At 44.9% G+C, this 15,899-nt stretch overlaps 2 protein-coding genes across 4 annotated transcripts in view; one reads left to right on the plus strand and one right to left on the minus strand.

The window, feature by feature from the left end:
• The window catches only part of ankrd13b (ankyrin repeat domain 13B), a 58,196-nt gene extending 55,313 nt beyond the window's left edge, over positions 1 to 2,883 (plus strand). For both annotated transcript variants that reach the window (XM_050058945.1, XM_050058953.1), the window contains exon 15: positions 972 to 2,883. In XM_050058945.1, the coding sequence (XP_049914902.1) occupies positions 972 to 1,173 (202 nt within the window). In that variant the 3' untranslated portion in view covers positions 1,174 to 2,883. The remainder of the gene's footprint in view (positions 1 to 971) is intronic.
• Positions 2,884 to 4,972: 2,089 nt separating this feature from the next.
• Positions 4,973 to 15,899, minus strand: part of ssh2a (slingshot protein phosphatase 2a) — a 33,104-nt gene continuing 22,177 nt past the window's right edge. For both annotated transcript variants that reach the window (XM_050058514.1, XM_050058506.1), the window contains 12 exons: positions 15,612 to 15,676; positions 15,100 to 15,221; positions 14,735 to 14,800; positions 14,490 to 14,555; positions 13,602 to 13,796; positions 10,672 to 10,765; positions 10,422 to 10,550; positions 9,840 to 9,886; positions 9,278 to 9,424; positions 8,987 to 9,187; positions 7,945 to 8,893; positions 4,973 to 7,263 (listed from right to left, as the gene is read on the minus strand). In XM_050058514.1, coding sequence (XP_049914471.1) covers positions 5,566 to 7,263; positions 7,945 to 8,893; positions 8,987 to 9,187; positions 9,278 to 9,424; positions 9,840 to 9,886; positions 10,422 to 10,550; positions 10,672 to 10,765; positions 13,602 to 13,796; positions 14,490 to 14,555; positions 14,735 to 14,800; positions 15,100 to 15,221; positions 15,612 to 15,676 — 3,779 coding nt within the window. In that variant the 3' untranslated portion in view covers positions 4,973 to 5,565. The remainder of the gene's footprint in view (positions 7,264 to 7,944; positions 8,894 to 8,986; positions 9,188 to 9,277; positions 9,425 to 9,839; positions 9,887 to 10,421; positions 10,551 to 10,671; positions 10,766 to 13,601; positions 13,797 to 14,489; positions 14,556 to 14,734; positions 14,801 to 15,099; positions 15,222 to 15,611; positions 15,677 to 15,899) is intronic.

Genomic DNA, 15,899 nt, shown 5'->3' on the forward strand with positions numbered 1-15,899 from the left:
ATGCAAAGACTGTTGTCAACTCCGAGGTGACGTCATTCCCACTTCCAACCTCCAAGTACAAAACAAACGCAGCATAAGCTCAAGAAAACACTGGCAAAAGCCACCTTCTACAACCCGGTCCCTCGCTACCTAAAGGAGGCATCCTAGCACAGGAGTGGCTCCCTTACTTCGCTGTCTTCACTGCCAGCAGCACTAAAAGTTGTGAAGAGCCATTTTAACCAGCATGCTTCTCCTCACACACTAAACACAGGTGAGAGTCATCGGTAATCAGTTACTTGGGAAACTCCTCCCCACAAGCATCCACAGGGAGGCAGAGACCCTCCCCCTCATTTCCTCACTACAATATTTTCACATCTAACTGTGTGACTTAAGGGTTTATTTCAACCAAACCAGAGTTGTCGATTGTTGGAACAGTGGAAAGACAAACCAAGACGGCTTCTGTGAGTTTTATTTTGTGTCTGACGATGCAGAAAAAAGTGTGTTTACAACTATTAAATCAGTATCTATTTAAATGGAGTCTGGTGAGTTTGGCAGTAGCAATTTCGGGGCTGTTTCCAGCAAAAAGAGCATTTTTAGTGGATGTAAATTGACAGTGCGAACATGGCCTGGATGGTAACATTGCAGCCTGTTTTGCCGCAGTCTCACTCCATGTTGCACCACTTTCAAAAATTGTTGTTCTCATTATTCCCTTTGACACAAAAACATGGAAAAGTGGGGTCCAGGTTGAAAAATACTGAAGGTATCCTTTAATACACTAACAGGGATTTTTCACAACCTGGAAACCCAAAGTCATTTTTAATGGCTTCTAAGTGGCCCTTAAAGAAGGAGAAAAAAATCTGCCTTGTGAGAAAATAGTACCAATACAATGATCTAATGGAAAAACCACTGTAGCCACATACATTCAGTCCAGGAGCAGGCACTTCAACCTGTGTTCTTCCTTCCTCTGCCTCCCTCACTATTCCTCACCCTAGGACCCCCCAACACAAGCCCCGCGCCCCCTCCAGCCTCTGCTCCACCCCCACCAAGAAGCAGCCAACCACCTGCAGCTACGACGAGCAGCTGCGCATCGCCATGGAGATCTCAGCTCGGGAGCAGGAAGAGGCAGAGCTTCGACGGCGGCAGGAGGAAGCGGAGCTACAGCGCATCATCCAGCTGTCACTCATGGAGAAATGAGAGCTGAGTGGCCCAGCAGGGGTCTGAGGAGGGGGAGGGGTCTGGACCAAGGACACATGGGAGAAAAGGGCAGCACAGGCTACTTTAAAACTTAAAGCACACTCTTTAAGTGACTGGAAGTAAATGCCAAAATCATCTTTATGGTTTCATACGATCAAACAGCCTCCTGCTTTCTCTCCCATCACCTTCACCAGACCTTTCCCATGAAGCCATACGGCGATGCGGCTGTCCGGCCTCAGACAGCCAGAGAGGGACGTTAGCTCCCTCTTTCTGGTGCCACACGGTACTTTCTCTACCAGTGCCAGTTTACAACCAACAACACATCCAATACATGTTAGTGGAATGCCTCCTTGGATGAGTGATTGCTGTGTGTTTGCAGGTGTGTGTGTGTATATCTGTGTGTGTGTGTTTCAAAACCAGCTCTCCGCACAGGGGTCAACAGATCACCTTCTGTCCTGAAAAACGTATTGCGTAAGGCCAACTCTCTGCTCCAGCACTAACACACACACACACACGCTCACTGAGTCCTTGTGCCACTGAGTCGTGTGGTTTTCAGTCTCAACTGTGATTTAAATTTAAACAGCTTGTGTGAACGGAGCAGTGACGAACCAGGACCAGTGGTGTGGGAGAATACTTCTCGGTCAAGTTGAGTTGAATGTCGACAAACCATCAGACTTCCTCAGTTTTTAATGAAAACATTTGGTACCTTTTTTTTTATTTGCACAAAATCCAGATGTACTGTATTTATCTTGTGGGCGGATCACATATTTGACTGTTAATGGATGTAGATGACGAGTTTGAGCACACGTTAAACTCAGGCCAGTTCTAGTTTTAGCCTGACGTTAGACTGCAGGAGCACAGATACTGTACGATGAGACTACCAGATGAACACTTGGTGTACTAACTTACTAACCTGTATATGACTGTGAATGAGTTTGTGGCCGGCCTGTGTGTAATACAAACAATAAAGGAACACGATAGTGGTTTATCAGTGGATTGTGGAATAGAAAAGTTACCCGGAAGAGGTTCTCTGTATATTTGCGTCCTCTCACCTTACATGAGTGGATGATTTCTGTATTTCTGTGTAGTCACGGTACAGTGTGTGTACAATATTTCAGCATGGTCTGCACCCGTGTGAGGTTCATTCTGTCCAACTTGAGTCTAGCCTGGAGACCTGCAATATCAGAGCACGCTCTCTGAGGGAAAATGTGGCCCTTGGGAATCACTGTAGAGGCTATTGACAGCAATTTTTAGGATTTACTGCACGCCAATAGCACAACATGCTGCAAATCTAAGATCGCCCTAAAAACAACAAAGCATTTTGTTTCAGGATTGGAAAGATTGTTGCTCTCATAATTGTAAGTAACTTCATATCGCAGGGCTCAAGGCTACACTTAGAAGCTTTTGTTGCAAGGGACAAGGACGGACGGGGACAGCTTGTTTTTTTTCCTTTTCTTTTTTTATGATTTCTTTGACAGAAATGTAAATCTTTCGCACTCCAATATCAGCACAAACTGAGGAGAACCACCTCTGTCTCCTCACCAATTCGTAGTTAAGCTTGCCTGGTTGATAAGAAGACAAAAAAAATACTCATTTTTTTACTTTTTAAAAAATGTTGCAGAAAAAAAGAGACGCAGCAAAGATGTTTTCATGGTGTACGCTGGGAGGTGACTTCAGATAATGATTCGAATAAAGAAACATCTTTTGGAACAGCACTGCATGAGCGACTTCTTTCTTAATCTATTTTTAAATTACAGCTTTCGCATGCTTCAAATCCCCTGACCCCACACTGAGTTTTAGCCGCAGCTTTTCCACTGTAAGTCAGTTTTCCAGTCCTCTAGAGTGAAGGACGGTGACAAAGGCAATTAATTTCTCACGAGATAGGGAAAGCTGCAGCGTCAGTCGGCACCAGAGAGAGCTGATCTGTTTTTAGCAGCTTCCACCTCCATCATCCTCCCTGTGACATGGATTCCCAGCGCCTCAGCCTGATCCAAGGGGGTTTTTGCCTGTAGTTATTTTAGGCCTGACAGGGAGGAAGAGGACAGCTTAGAGACAGTAAACTCTCTAAGAAACACCACTCAGAGCACCAAGGCTGCTTTCTGCTCTTTGGTGGTGGGTTGGAGAGAGTGGGAAAAGAGAGAATAAAATTATTTTTAAGTGAATCAGCAGTAAGCATCCGCAACTTCTACGCTGCCCCTGACTCAGCTCGACATTATGAATAGCATCAGGACGGTGGAAGCTGTTGGGGTGCAAGTGTGTGTGAAGTGAATTTGTAAAGAGCCACAGACAAAACAAGGTGTGTGAGAGAAAGAGAGGCTGAGAGCATCAGTATGCAAAGAGGAAGGATGCCAATCTCTCTTCTGCTCCACAGATTTTATTCCTCTCTGTTTAAACTATTTCCCTGCTGACAGTTCAATTTGGGGCAAGCACTATACAAAAAAAGAAGTGCCACTTTAACCCGCCTGCTCCATGTAGTGAAGTAAGTTTAATTGGTGAAATCATCAAGGGATCAAGCTCTCCTCTTGCTTCACGTGGAGCAGCTAAGAGCCTTTGGTGTTTTTACACTCAAACACAGAACACGAGAGAATATGGAGCTTGTGAGTTTTATGTCTGTTTAAAAATCACCAGAATTTCAAGTCCTTGAATGTCACTCTTTCCCCGTCAGTGCTGCTATCTGATTTGTGTGTCTCAGCAGGGGCCCCGGTGGCCTACATCTCAGTATTTAATTACCCACATGAAACAGTAGGTAAAATGTCAGCCTGAAATAAGCTGCACTGAGCACCAATGGAGATCATTTCCCCCTGGGAGACGAGATAGACTCGTTCAAAGAAACAGAGACTTGCCGTTAAAGATGACAGGTAGAACACATTTCCATCAGCAGTAAGGTTATGAGCTCGGCTTTCACCCATTAACAGAGGTAAAATCTGACCACAGTGAAAGATTTTGGTTGGTTATGAGCTTGCAGTGGTTTTAAGTATTTACTTTCAAGAATGTTTCTTCTGTATCTATAAACTTTATCCACATCAGTTATGATAATTTTGTATTTTCTTTTAGTTTTATTATAATATGTGGGGTTTTGTCAAGATTTAGGAAGTTTAGAATAGGTGTAATTAAGCAAATACATTGTGAAGGCCTTTGACTCACAGTCACGTAGACATCTCAGTCTCAATATGCACCACTGCATCCTCATGCTAGTGTGAACAAATGACAGACTGAAACTTCAGACATTTCCTGTATAATTATAATTTTGTAAGTGCACAATATTTGATCTTTTTTTAAGTCTAATTTTATTTCTTTTTTCAGTTAACTACAATGTTTTTCTCACACTAGTTTTAGTTCATAACACACATTACCTTCATGTACTTCACTGTACTTCTCTGCCTGGCCAGCAGGTGTCAGCAAAGTCACCAATATACTTAGTAAAATTTCAGCGCCTATTCATCTTGTTTCATCTCTTCAAATTGGTATTTGTGGACTTTACTTAGTACTTGCAATATAGCGAGGACCAAACAACATATTTTAGCAAGAGAGAGGGCATGTTTGAAGAGTGAGGACATCTTGGTTGGTCCTTACTTCCTCAAAGGTCTGCTTGAGGGTTTAGGCTTGGTTTTTAAGTTCAGGTTACAACTAGAGAGGGTCAGGGTTGGGATTGGGCATTGAGCTGTGATGGTTAAGGTTAAGGTAAGGGGCTAGGGAATGCATTATGTTAGTGAGGATCCTCACAAAAATTTAAGTACAAGAGTGTGTGGAGGTGAGATGAGAAACACTTGAAGACAAAAAAAATGCACAGTAACAGCAGTCAAAACAAACTCACCATATTTATTTACTGCTAAAGCATTGAATAAAAAACAAGATATCAGCTTTGTCCTGGTTCAATTAAAAATCTGAGTAAAGACATGTCTGTCCACTTTGAAAACAAAAACACGCATACAGAGACAAGTCGACTGAGAACAGTGCAAAAGAATCCTCCCCGGGGTAAGAAACAGATTTCAAATAAAAGAAAATCATCGAAACAGTAAAGTGCATGTTTGGAGAAAAAGCCCCTCTTGTAGTTTTAGAAACTCTCAACAGGCAGCGAGGGTCAAACACTGAGAACAAACGCTTCTTTAAAAAAAGGGAGATAGATATAATGGAGTGCATACAGTATGCACTGGTTCAGTCTTGGTTTGGACATTCATATTTTTATTACTGTACATAAAAACCTGAACTCCAGTTGAAACAACACATCCAGTGGTTAACATGCAAACATATGTTCATCATTCAGTTCTTACACACTAAACATACATCGGAGGCTACACGAGGTCTCCAGTTTGCCTGCTACACATTCATACACATCATGCAGCCTCTCTCGCACAGCTCCAGTCTTGTCCGTTCCAGTCCATTGCACTGAGGTTACATGGTATTGTATAGCACAGTGACAGCTCGCTGCTTTTTCTCAGCTGAGCCTTTTCGAGAACGTCTCGATGAGTGTCCCCTCCCCTGCTGACGTGTTGTAGCTACTGCGCCGCTCCCGCTGCCATCTGGCTCCTCCCTCTCACCTGTGTCCTCTTTCGGACAACGATAAGGGGAGGAGGAGAAGCAGACGGACGGCGATGAGGTTGACTGGTCAAGATCCCTGCCGTCATGGGACAACCCTGTCTTTTCAACGCAAGTGTTTCGAGTCAACACTTTCTGCTTCTTCCATGTGTCGTCTGGGTGAGATGTGGACATAGAGAAACAGTCCTGGGAGTGTGATGATGTCGTCCTGGTGTGTGGCCTCAAGTCCAAGTCGCTGAGATCATTGGCCGACAGCTCCAGACAGTCCAGTTTAGCCAAGGAAGCCGACCTCTTCATGAGAGAAGGCGGGGTGAGGCCTGCCTGGCGGATACGAGCCTCGAGCTCCATGGCTCTGTGCCACACTATCGGCTCCAGGAAACTCTTCCCCTCTTGTCTCTCACGGAGCCGCTGCCCTACTTCCAGGCTTGGAGGGGTTTGTTCAGAACTTGCCCCTTTGCAAGGCTCTGGCTCTGTGTCCATAATGTCTCTGAGCCTCTGAGGCTGCCCTAGTTCCTGGTCTTGGCTTTCCGTCATCTCCAGGCTGATGCCCTCGTGGAGGAAAGCCTGCAGCTCTCTCAGTGTCTGCTGAATCCTCTCCAGCTCCTGGCTGCCACGAGCCAGCCTGCTTTGGGCATCACAGCCGGGGCCACAGCCCCCTCGCCCCACCTGGGGACTGGATTCCATCTTCTCATCTGTGTCTGACTCCTGCACTGTCACCCCATCCAGAGTCATTTGGTCTGAACAGGCCTGAGGCTGCATCTGACACTGCTGGTTTTGGCTGAGGAGCTGGCTCTTTCTTTGGGACTGGGCTGAGGTATCGAGAGATGATTCTTCTAACTGACAAGTAGAGGCCAGTGATGATGTCAGCATATGGTTATCTATGGATGTGGGCACAATTATAGGTATAGCACCAGAGACTTGGCTGATATTTGAGTCAGGGGAAGGGTCTGGGAGGTTGTCCGTGCCTGAGGAGTTGAGCTCTGTATGTGACCCTGTATGCTCTTCTCCATCTTTGGACTTAGCAGATACAGCCGTGATCTCTTCCTGAGTGATCCTTTGCTCTGTACAGTCCTGAGGGAAGCGAATGGGAGGTTGCTCAGCACTCAGGGGACACAGGGACAGTCTGACAGGGGGGTGTTCAGCGCTTGGGGAATGCAGTGGAGATCGCTGAGACGCAGCCATCTCCATTTCCTGTTTCAGCTTCTGCTCCAGCTGCTTGGTGGCTCGCCGCACAGAGCCTGCCGGCCAATCGCACGGCAGCATGGAGGGAGACTGCAGGTGTGACGGCGGAGTTAGAGAGCCGTGCGTGACTTCAGGAGTCTCAGCCTCCATCTGATGCTCTGGTCTGATGAGCTGAGGGCTGTGGGCGGATGGAGGGAGCGACAAAGAGGATGAGGAGGAGGACGAGGAGGGGGGAGGAAGGCAGGATGCAGGGTTGCTTATGGCTTCTATCTCTGTGACAATATGGCGGACTGATACTCCGTTGTCATGGTGAGGATGATGAGTTTGGTCAGGGCTGGCTTTGTCAGCGCTGTCTTCGGACTGTGGAGACACCTGAGAGACAAAAACAGAGCAGAGCGACACATACAGATGATATTAGTCATACTCGTGAGTTGTTTCTGTATTGTGTGCATATTTGTGACATTTATTATAAATCTTTATAACTTTTTATATAAAACACCACTGTTTGAATAGCATGACAGAAGAAAAATAGGAGACAAAAGGAGTGACATTCTCTCATCATCCAGCAGGTGTCACTATGCTTGATGCAGATTTAGTGTGGAGTCTTTGTTACTGGTTCATATCATTTGCCACCTTTATGTCCTTATAGGCGAATTCTGCTGCAGCCAGCTATCTGCTGCTGATGTCACACACTACAACTGTATATCTCTGAGTCTGACTAAAATAATACAATTGGAAAGAAAAAATGTCCCTCAAATTTAAGTCTTTCTACAGATGCATGTTTTTGACCCTCTTGCATTTAATTTGCCGTCCAGAATATGAATTCAGACTGTGGTGCTGCTGCGACAGCTGTAGGAGCAGACTGGAGCAACTTTTGCACAGTAAACTGTAAAACGCAGACAGATGCTGTTGGCACATTCCCTGTTGACATAGTCAGATTCAAGAACAGTAAAAATTCTTGCTTGCCTCAAGTTATGAGGTGTTCTGCATGGAGCAAGTTACACAAGCAAAGACAAAATGTTCACAGACTGACGAAGGTGAAAGATCCCGTACCTGACTAGTCCCACTTTCTTGCTCCTCTTCCTCCTTCGCCTCGGTTTCTCCATTTTCCTCCAGCGACAGAGGTGTCCTTTGTTGTGTCTGCTCAGAAAGTGTCCGGGATCTGCCATCTTGAGCCAGGCCCAGAAACTTTTCTCTGGCGCTGAAGAAGTCAATGCTGTCTGCGCTGTGGTTGGATGAACCGTCGGCCTCGCCACGGCTGTCCAAGGCGCTGCCTATCTGTAACTCGCTGGGGTTGTTGTTGTCGTCACTGGCAGCAAGGGGAAGACCCAGAGGTAGGGGATTGATGTTGGCAGGGCTAAGGGGGCTGTGTTTGTCGCTTGTTACATCTGATAATGATTGGTCGATTAAGTCAGAGTCGGTGGATTCCAGAGTGGGAGTAGAGATTTCCTCTGAGCTGCTTCGCTCAGGCAAACTGAGGGACAGTTCTACTGGTTTGTGTTTGGGCACTGAAATGGACAGCTGTGTGGGAGGACCCCTGTGAGCACGCTGGAGTTCAGGAGTAGGAGGTAAGATGTGGAGTGCTGGTGGAGGGTGGGGCAGAGCAACAGGCACAGTGATAGCGACACTCGCTGAATTGTCCAGTCTTTCCTCTGGGACCACAGTGGCTGCTCGGGGTGTGGGGAGGGGAAGCAGGAGGGGGTCTCCGCAATCTGATCCGACCTCCTCCTGACCCGGTGAGTCACACACACTGTTGGAGTCTGTGTGTGAGTCAGAGTGTGGTGTGTGCGCGGTGTTTGGTTTGGCAGAGTCTTCAGGTTCAGCACCGAGGGCTTGCAGCACGGCCGCTCCCAGGAAGTGATGTAAGGAGGGGGAGGAAGTGTTGTTGTTGTGAGAGTCGGAGCGACCCAGAGAGTGCGATGATGGTTTACACATTGACTCCGGGCGATCTGATAGGTCGCTGTCAGAGTGTGAGCGCCATAGCTTATTATGTCTTTGTTTGCTGTGGAAGCAAAGAAAAACAGGAGTTTGTTAGCACTGAAATGTTTCCTAAAGAACGTGCACATTGTACAGATGCTTCTATATGAAAGCACACCTGGCCAGCAGAATTCCCTGATACTCCTCCAGCTGTTTCATGAAGGAAGGGTTTGGTTTGGTGACAGCCCGTCTCTCTTTAACATACTCGAAGGCAGTGTCCAGGTCCCAGCCGTACTCCTTCATGGCGTAGGCGATCACTGTGGAGGCGGAGCGACTCACGCCCATTTTACAGTGAACCAGACACTTAGCACCAGCTTTCCTTTAAAGAGAGACAAGAGAGAAACTGTGTTGGATTACAAGATCGAGAGCCTGAGAAGAACTTAACGAGCTTATGTGTGTTTAAACCTACTTGGCTTTGGTGATGAACTTGTAGGTCTCGTTCCAGTACTCCAGCAGGTTGGTGGCCTCTTCGTCGTACACTCTGATGTTGTGGTACTCAAACATCCCTGGGAAGAAGTTGTCTATCTCTCTGGTCACGTTCAGGATGTAGTGCACTCTACATAAGATACAGGAAGTAGCAGGTTTAATTGCTGACCTTTTCACGTCAATGAAATGATGGTGCTTTTAAAATGTATATTACAACTGTGATTAACTGGTGAAACAGACATTTGAAGAAAAAACACCCCAAAATGATGCAGATCAAGACTGTGAGGTATGACTGTAATCAACCCAAAATGCTAGCAAGTGGATTATGATTATTTTGTCAAACATCAATTAATAGACTTCAGGCAGATTAAAATCAAATGCATGGACCTTTGCACTAATACTCTGATGCCGCTGTAATGGATTCTCTCATTTTAATGAACTCCAATTAGAAAACATATTTAATACATGAAGTGTAGTCTCTCCATTTATTAAAATTCAGACAGTGATATTAGTGAGTGTGCCTGGGTTACTGACTGATCTCTTACCCGCTGTTCTGCAGCTCCTCCAGGTTAGAGGCATTCCACTCAGAGCCCTGGAGACATCACAAGTCCAGTCAATATCAAGGTGTACACGAATATATACAACACATAACAGTTATAGCGAAACAAACGAGGGATACTTTGAACATAGTTTGGTACATTTTTCATTCTAAACATCCACACTTTGACTCACCCTCAACTGTATGTTACTAATTGACTAAATTAAACATCTGTGATGTTTAAATGGAAGTTTTAATTTAGACTAGATGACTAGTCTATCAGTAAGAAAACACTTAGAGAACAATTGAATCTTTAAGGTCAAACATTGTCCGAAAAAAGATTCTAAATACTATGAGAGCAATTTCTATTTCTGTTGCCAACTAGCTAGGGTAGCAACGTTTAATTGACTATTCAACTAATCGCGCACATTCCTTACATGAGCCATGTGATGACTCACGTGAAACAGGTATATCTGCCAATATTGGATTTCTGATCACTGTGGTCAAACAGCAAGATTTGACAAACCAGAGCATTGCCTTGTCTAAAATAAACTCATTGGCTAAGACTGCACACTTCATAGGTTCCTACCAGATAGACGTGTTCAAAGATTTCAGTGGGGCTGTCCATCTGTCCCAGGATGATGATCATCTCGTTATCTATGAACTCCTTAAACTCCCTCAGGTTACACACCATCTGCATCTCCAGCTCTGTTCGGATCTGGTATGACAATGGAAAAATTGCACTTAGGTATCTTAACAAGTGAAGCTGCATTTGCAAAAACAAGATATATGCCAAACCTAACTGAAATTGTCACCACATTCATCTATGTGCCTCTTACCTCCTTACAGGTGACGTTCTCCAGGTCTTTCTGCATCATGATCTCTCTGAGGCGCATCTTGATGAGCCTTTCTGTGCGCTCCCTCTCTGTGGGCCTGCACACAAAAACAACAAACACACCTTTATGAAAAAACAACTTTAACCTGTTTTTTCTTAGTCTAAAAAAAGCCCTGTTGGACACAAAGAAGCACCTTCACAGTCACAGTAACAACACTTTTCTTCTGTTCATTGATTCATTTTCACTTGACTCTCAATGAGATTACTTGTTCCACGAGAGAATTGCCACTTTGTCTGATTCTCAGAAACTGGAGAGGGAACAGAAAATCTCAGAACGTGGCCCATCGGCGATCCACAACAAAGTCCCCTTGTGGAGTATGCCTGTTGTTGTGCCTTGCTCTGTTCCTAACCTCTCTGCTGGGGATGCATTTAGCCTTTGGACGTCACACGGATCATACCAACAAGTGGTCTAATTACCTCTCTGGAGAGAGGAGCTCGGATTGTCTCCTAGATTCTTCTTCTGGTATTGTCCAATTTTCTCTTGTTATGTTTCTCACTGGATCCCCACAGTAATAGTACACAACAGAGTGGGTGAACAACATATACTGTATGAAAGTACTGGACATAGCACTGTGACGTCACCCACTAGTTTGTGGACTCCTGTTTTTAAAGCCTCGAGTTTAAGATAAGATAAGACAAGATAAACTTTATTGATCCCACACTGGGGAAATTCACATGTCACAGCAGCTCAAAGCACAGACAGAAAGTGGCATTTTGGCTGTTGCCATCTTGATATTTTGGAGCCAGAGGTGACCACATTTGGAGGAAAAGGTTGTACTATAGAGGAGCAAGGGGTGGATCTGACTGAGAGCCTGAGGACAATGTCCGCAGATAGCGGCCTTAACTTTGCAATTTGCAAAACTGACCAAAACTGGTTTGTACCGGGCTATAAACAGGTTTATTTCTGCTGACAGCTGGGCATTTTTACATGGGGGCGTTTGGGGACTGATCTGCTTTTGGTGCCAGCCTCAAGTGGCCATTCAAGGAACTACACTTTTTGGCACTTTTCCTCCCACCAAAGATTGCCGCTTGGTCAGCAGTGACAAAAAGGGGCAGTGTTAAGGCCACAAGTGTGTAACTGCAGACACATAGCATCTATCTGAATTGAAGAACTGGAAACAGCCAGTTGTTTTCCTCAGTGAACTCCTGAATATCTTACTGACCCCCAGAGACTGAGTCCACAGGGTTATGAGAAACAGAATCTCTTCACTCCTGCCAACACGTAGAGGTTAGTTAGCAACATCCACTAAAACGCTGACCTTAAAACAAGCCTCAACTTGCCCACAGACAGCCTAAGGGAGAAATGGCTGATCAAGGAAACAAGACAGAAAAATAAGGAAAAAAAACTTACACGTGTGACGACACATGGAATAGTGCTAATAAATAGCAGACCAGTGGAAATTCTATGTCACTTCCTTGAATAGCTGATAGAGGAGTAGTCTACGGGAATTCACAGTAATCCCCATTAATCATACAAACATGAAAACATGCCAAGATCAAACCACTTCCTGCTGTCTGAACTTTTCATTCAGCAGCTCTACAGTGACACAAGCTGCCATGTCAATAAACACTGGCAGGCCCTGTCACCCTGCTCGGGAAAACAACCAAGGACTTTATGTGTTTTGATATGTGTACTGGAGCTCATAAAGTGTGGGTGGCAATCTTAATGATAAGTGCACTCCAGTGCAAACACACCTCCTGTGTGAAGCATTTCTGTTTCCCGGCAGACAATAAATGTGGGTGTTTCTTGTTTGTCAAGTTTCAAGTGGACCTTGATTTCTCTTTCAGTGCCCAATTTTCTCTTCTTTCCATCCAGGGGCATCAGGTGCATGCAGCAGCAGCAACATATCTTCCATAATCCCCCCCCTTTAACACCTCCTTCTCTCTGCCTACCACCTGCTTCTGTCCGTCCCTCTGTTGGTCTACCTATTTGTCTGTCTGGTTTCCATTTTTCCAGACGTAAATCAAGCTGGTTGAGGCCTCAGCTATTTTGGACACTGGAGGATCTCTGAAGTGTGTGTGTGTGTGTGTGTGTGTGTGTGTGTGTGTGTGGAGAGGCTCTCCAAATAGGTAGCAAGGCATGCGACTCAGCAGCAGAGAGGGGAATTTCCCTGGTATTAGTAAAGACATAAATCCAGCAGCCTGTATCGTTCCCTGCACTTTCTTTGCTCCCTTGTGGATCTCTTGACAACTCTGTCACAAAGATTCAGCATATGTGTTTATCAGCAGGTGTCTTTTTTGTACATAGTTCAGCATTTCCTACTGTGCCTGCATGTGGGCTTTTGTTTTTGTTTGTGCCTCTCCGCGTTGCTTCTTGTTACCCTGAGAGGTTACAGACAGCACGTGACTCCAGTTCCAGAGTCCACAGCTCTAAAGATTGACAGCCTGCAATATTTTGTCACAACGTCTGCACGTGAGAAGAGGTTAGGCAATGCTGTTGTGGAGATACGAGTACACTGTGTTTGTAACAAAAGATAACAGCCATATCTAAAGCCTTCTGTTACTGTTGATATCGGTTTTTATTTGCCAAAAAAAAGCTTAGTATTCCACAACATTAGAAAATGTTCATGCATTATATATTATTTAGTTAATGTATTATATAACCTGTAGAATAAAATGCCATTTCTTGTGGGTATCGATTCAACACATCCTTTGATTTGAAGAATTTCAGAGCAGTATATTCACTCCACAGGAATTTTGCACTACACATCAGTGGAGACTGTGCTAGTCTATCGCATACAAACTGTAAACTTGTGAAAATGACTTCTGTCTGGAATGCACCGCAACTCAAACAATACTCCATATATTCCATCATCGGTGTGAACTGTGAGTTTCTGTAATGTCTGTGAGTGTATTCATGTGGTTTCTACTCACAGGTCTGTGAAGAGAACAGGTGAGTTGGCACGGTGCGACTCCACATCCTGCATGGCGTTCCACTCATTGACGCAGAACTGGTTGGATGAGACCCTGCTCTGGTAGTAGCTCACCCAGGTCAGGAACAGGCTGCCCGGGTAGTAGTTATGGCAGCGGGCCACCTCGCATGCTTTGTGGAGCGACTGGAGGGCTGACCTGAGGCAGACATTGGCAAGGAAGAGGATTCACACTTGAGAGGTTGTCTCGAGGGCAAAAAGACAAAAACTACCACAGAGTTCAACTGACTGACTGAGATTACAATTATTGAAATCAGGACAGGCTATAACAATGGGCGAAGGAATAAAGATGAGACATGGTAAGAGGAAGGGAGGAATTATGTGAGATGGAGAGAAAATTTATAGAAAGACAAGTGACAAATGAATAACACACGCGGATTATAACAAGGGAGGTGAGCTGAATAATTTGTGAGAGAAATAAGGGATCAACAGACATGAGAAGAGAAGAGCGGAAAGATTACAGCGATTAAGAGGCCTGTTAACAGAGATATAGCTGCAGATAAATGAAGGCATCGGGAGATATTTGAGGTGGAGGGAGGTCAGGCAAAGAGCAAGGTAACAAAGGGACGAGAAAATGAGGAAATGAAGACGAGTACGGAAATGAAGAGGCAGCACTGGCAGGTGAGACAGGGAAAGATAATGAAGAGACTGGAAGGCAGAGAGATAATGAGGAAAAAAGGAAGAGGAGAAAGAAGACAAAGTGATGAAGACAAAAGGCTGGAGGTCAAAGTCAAAGGTGGGTACAATGTAGTCTCTTTAAGCCTGCAACTTTAACCTTAATGCAACTTCATATAGCTGTCATTTGTTGGTGGAAAAAATAAAGGTTGCTTACCACATGGCCTGGACAGAAACTGGCTTGAAAACATGAACCCTGTTCACCGTCGACACACTAAAACCACTGTGATGACAGGAAGAGAGAGATTAGAAACGGGATTCCCAGCAATAGTTTCTAACCAATAACACAACTTACAAATGAATGGCTAAATAAGAGCAATATGTAGAGAAAGTCGTCAGAGCAGTGAGTCAGTTGCCCCAGGGAGCAGTAAGAGGAAGCAGGAGGTAGGTGTGGTGTCTTACCCGTCTCCATCCAAGTGGATCAAAGTGTCGCTCCACAGAGGTAGAACCAGACCCACCGAACAGCAGCTGGTAGGATAAATCAACACATTTAACAACAGCACGACAAAGCAAGACACACTAGTTTCACACAATACAGTGATGACCCCAAGACAACACTGTAAAGCAACACAGTAGATGAAGTCTTGCTTAGTTTTTCCTTCACTTAAAAAAATGTCTCATCATGCCATGTTGATATATACATTTACTTTAAGATTTACAAGTCCATGACAATACTATCTGTTCTTAGCTGTTGTCACAATAGTGGAATAATGAGTGTTAATATCACACTGCAAGCTAAAGTAGTGTACTGCTGCTGTGGCACTGACCTATCAGAGGAGACAAAGTCCATGCCGAGCACAATGCTCTCCTCTGTGTCCTGTCTTCCATTGGTGGAGACCACCACCATGTAGCGGGTTACCTGAGGGTAGGCACTCTCCAGACGCACAGCCTGTGAGAAAAGACAGAAAGGAGACGTTAAGGAAGGATGGGAAAAGGAGAAATGAGCAATGAGAAGAGAGGCAGAATGCATCATTTACTGGAAAACTCCTTTATCAAAGATGCTGCAGGGGACGTCAGAGATGTGGCAAGAATGTGACTTGCTCCAAATACTTTGAGTACTGTGTGTTTCATGTAATAGTACCTTTGTCTGTGCAGAGAGAACAGTTAAGACTTTCTATGTCCAACAACTTTTTTTCTCCAAACTAGTTTCAGTTCTTTATGTCTGCTAACAAAAGAAGTGAAACCAGCCCCCTCCGTCTGCAGTATAATTTCCCTGATCACAATGCCACCTTACTCCTGTGTTTGTGTGTGTGTGTGTGTGTGTGTGTGTGTTACTGACCAGTCGGATGGTGTCCTCCGGCCGCAGCACAGTGAACATGGTCTGAAGATGTTTCTGGAGGTCACCTGGATAGAAAAGATGTCAACATCCTCATTTAGTGTCTTTAAAAAACATTCTTAGCATTTAAAGGTTGACGTAACACCTCAGATAAAGTATCATTTACCCCGTGGCAAGTTTCCAGTGCATTCACAATGAAGTCTCTTTCATTCAGGCCTACATTCAAACTGATCTCTGAATACATCTGAGGGAAAAAGGCCTAGTATTTCTCAAAGTTTCTGATGCTTTTTA

Source organism: Epinephelus moara, chromosome 2, assembly GCF_006386435.1.
Source record: "Epinephelus moara isolate mb chromosome 2, YSFRI_EMoa_1.0, whole genome shotgun sequence".
NCBI classification, from domain to species: Eukaryota; Metazoa; Chordata; class Actinopteri; order Perciformes; family Serranidae; genus Epinephelus; species Epinephelus moara.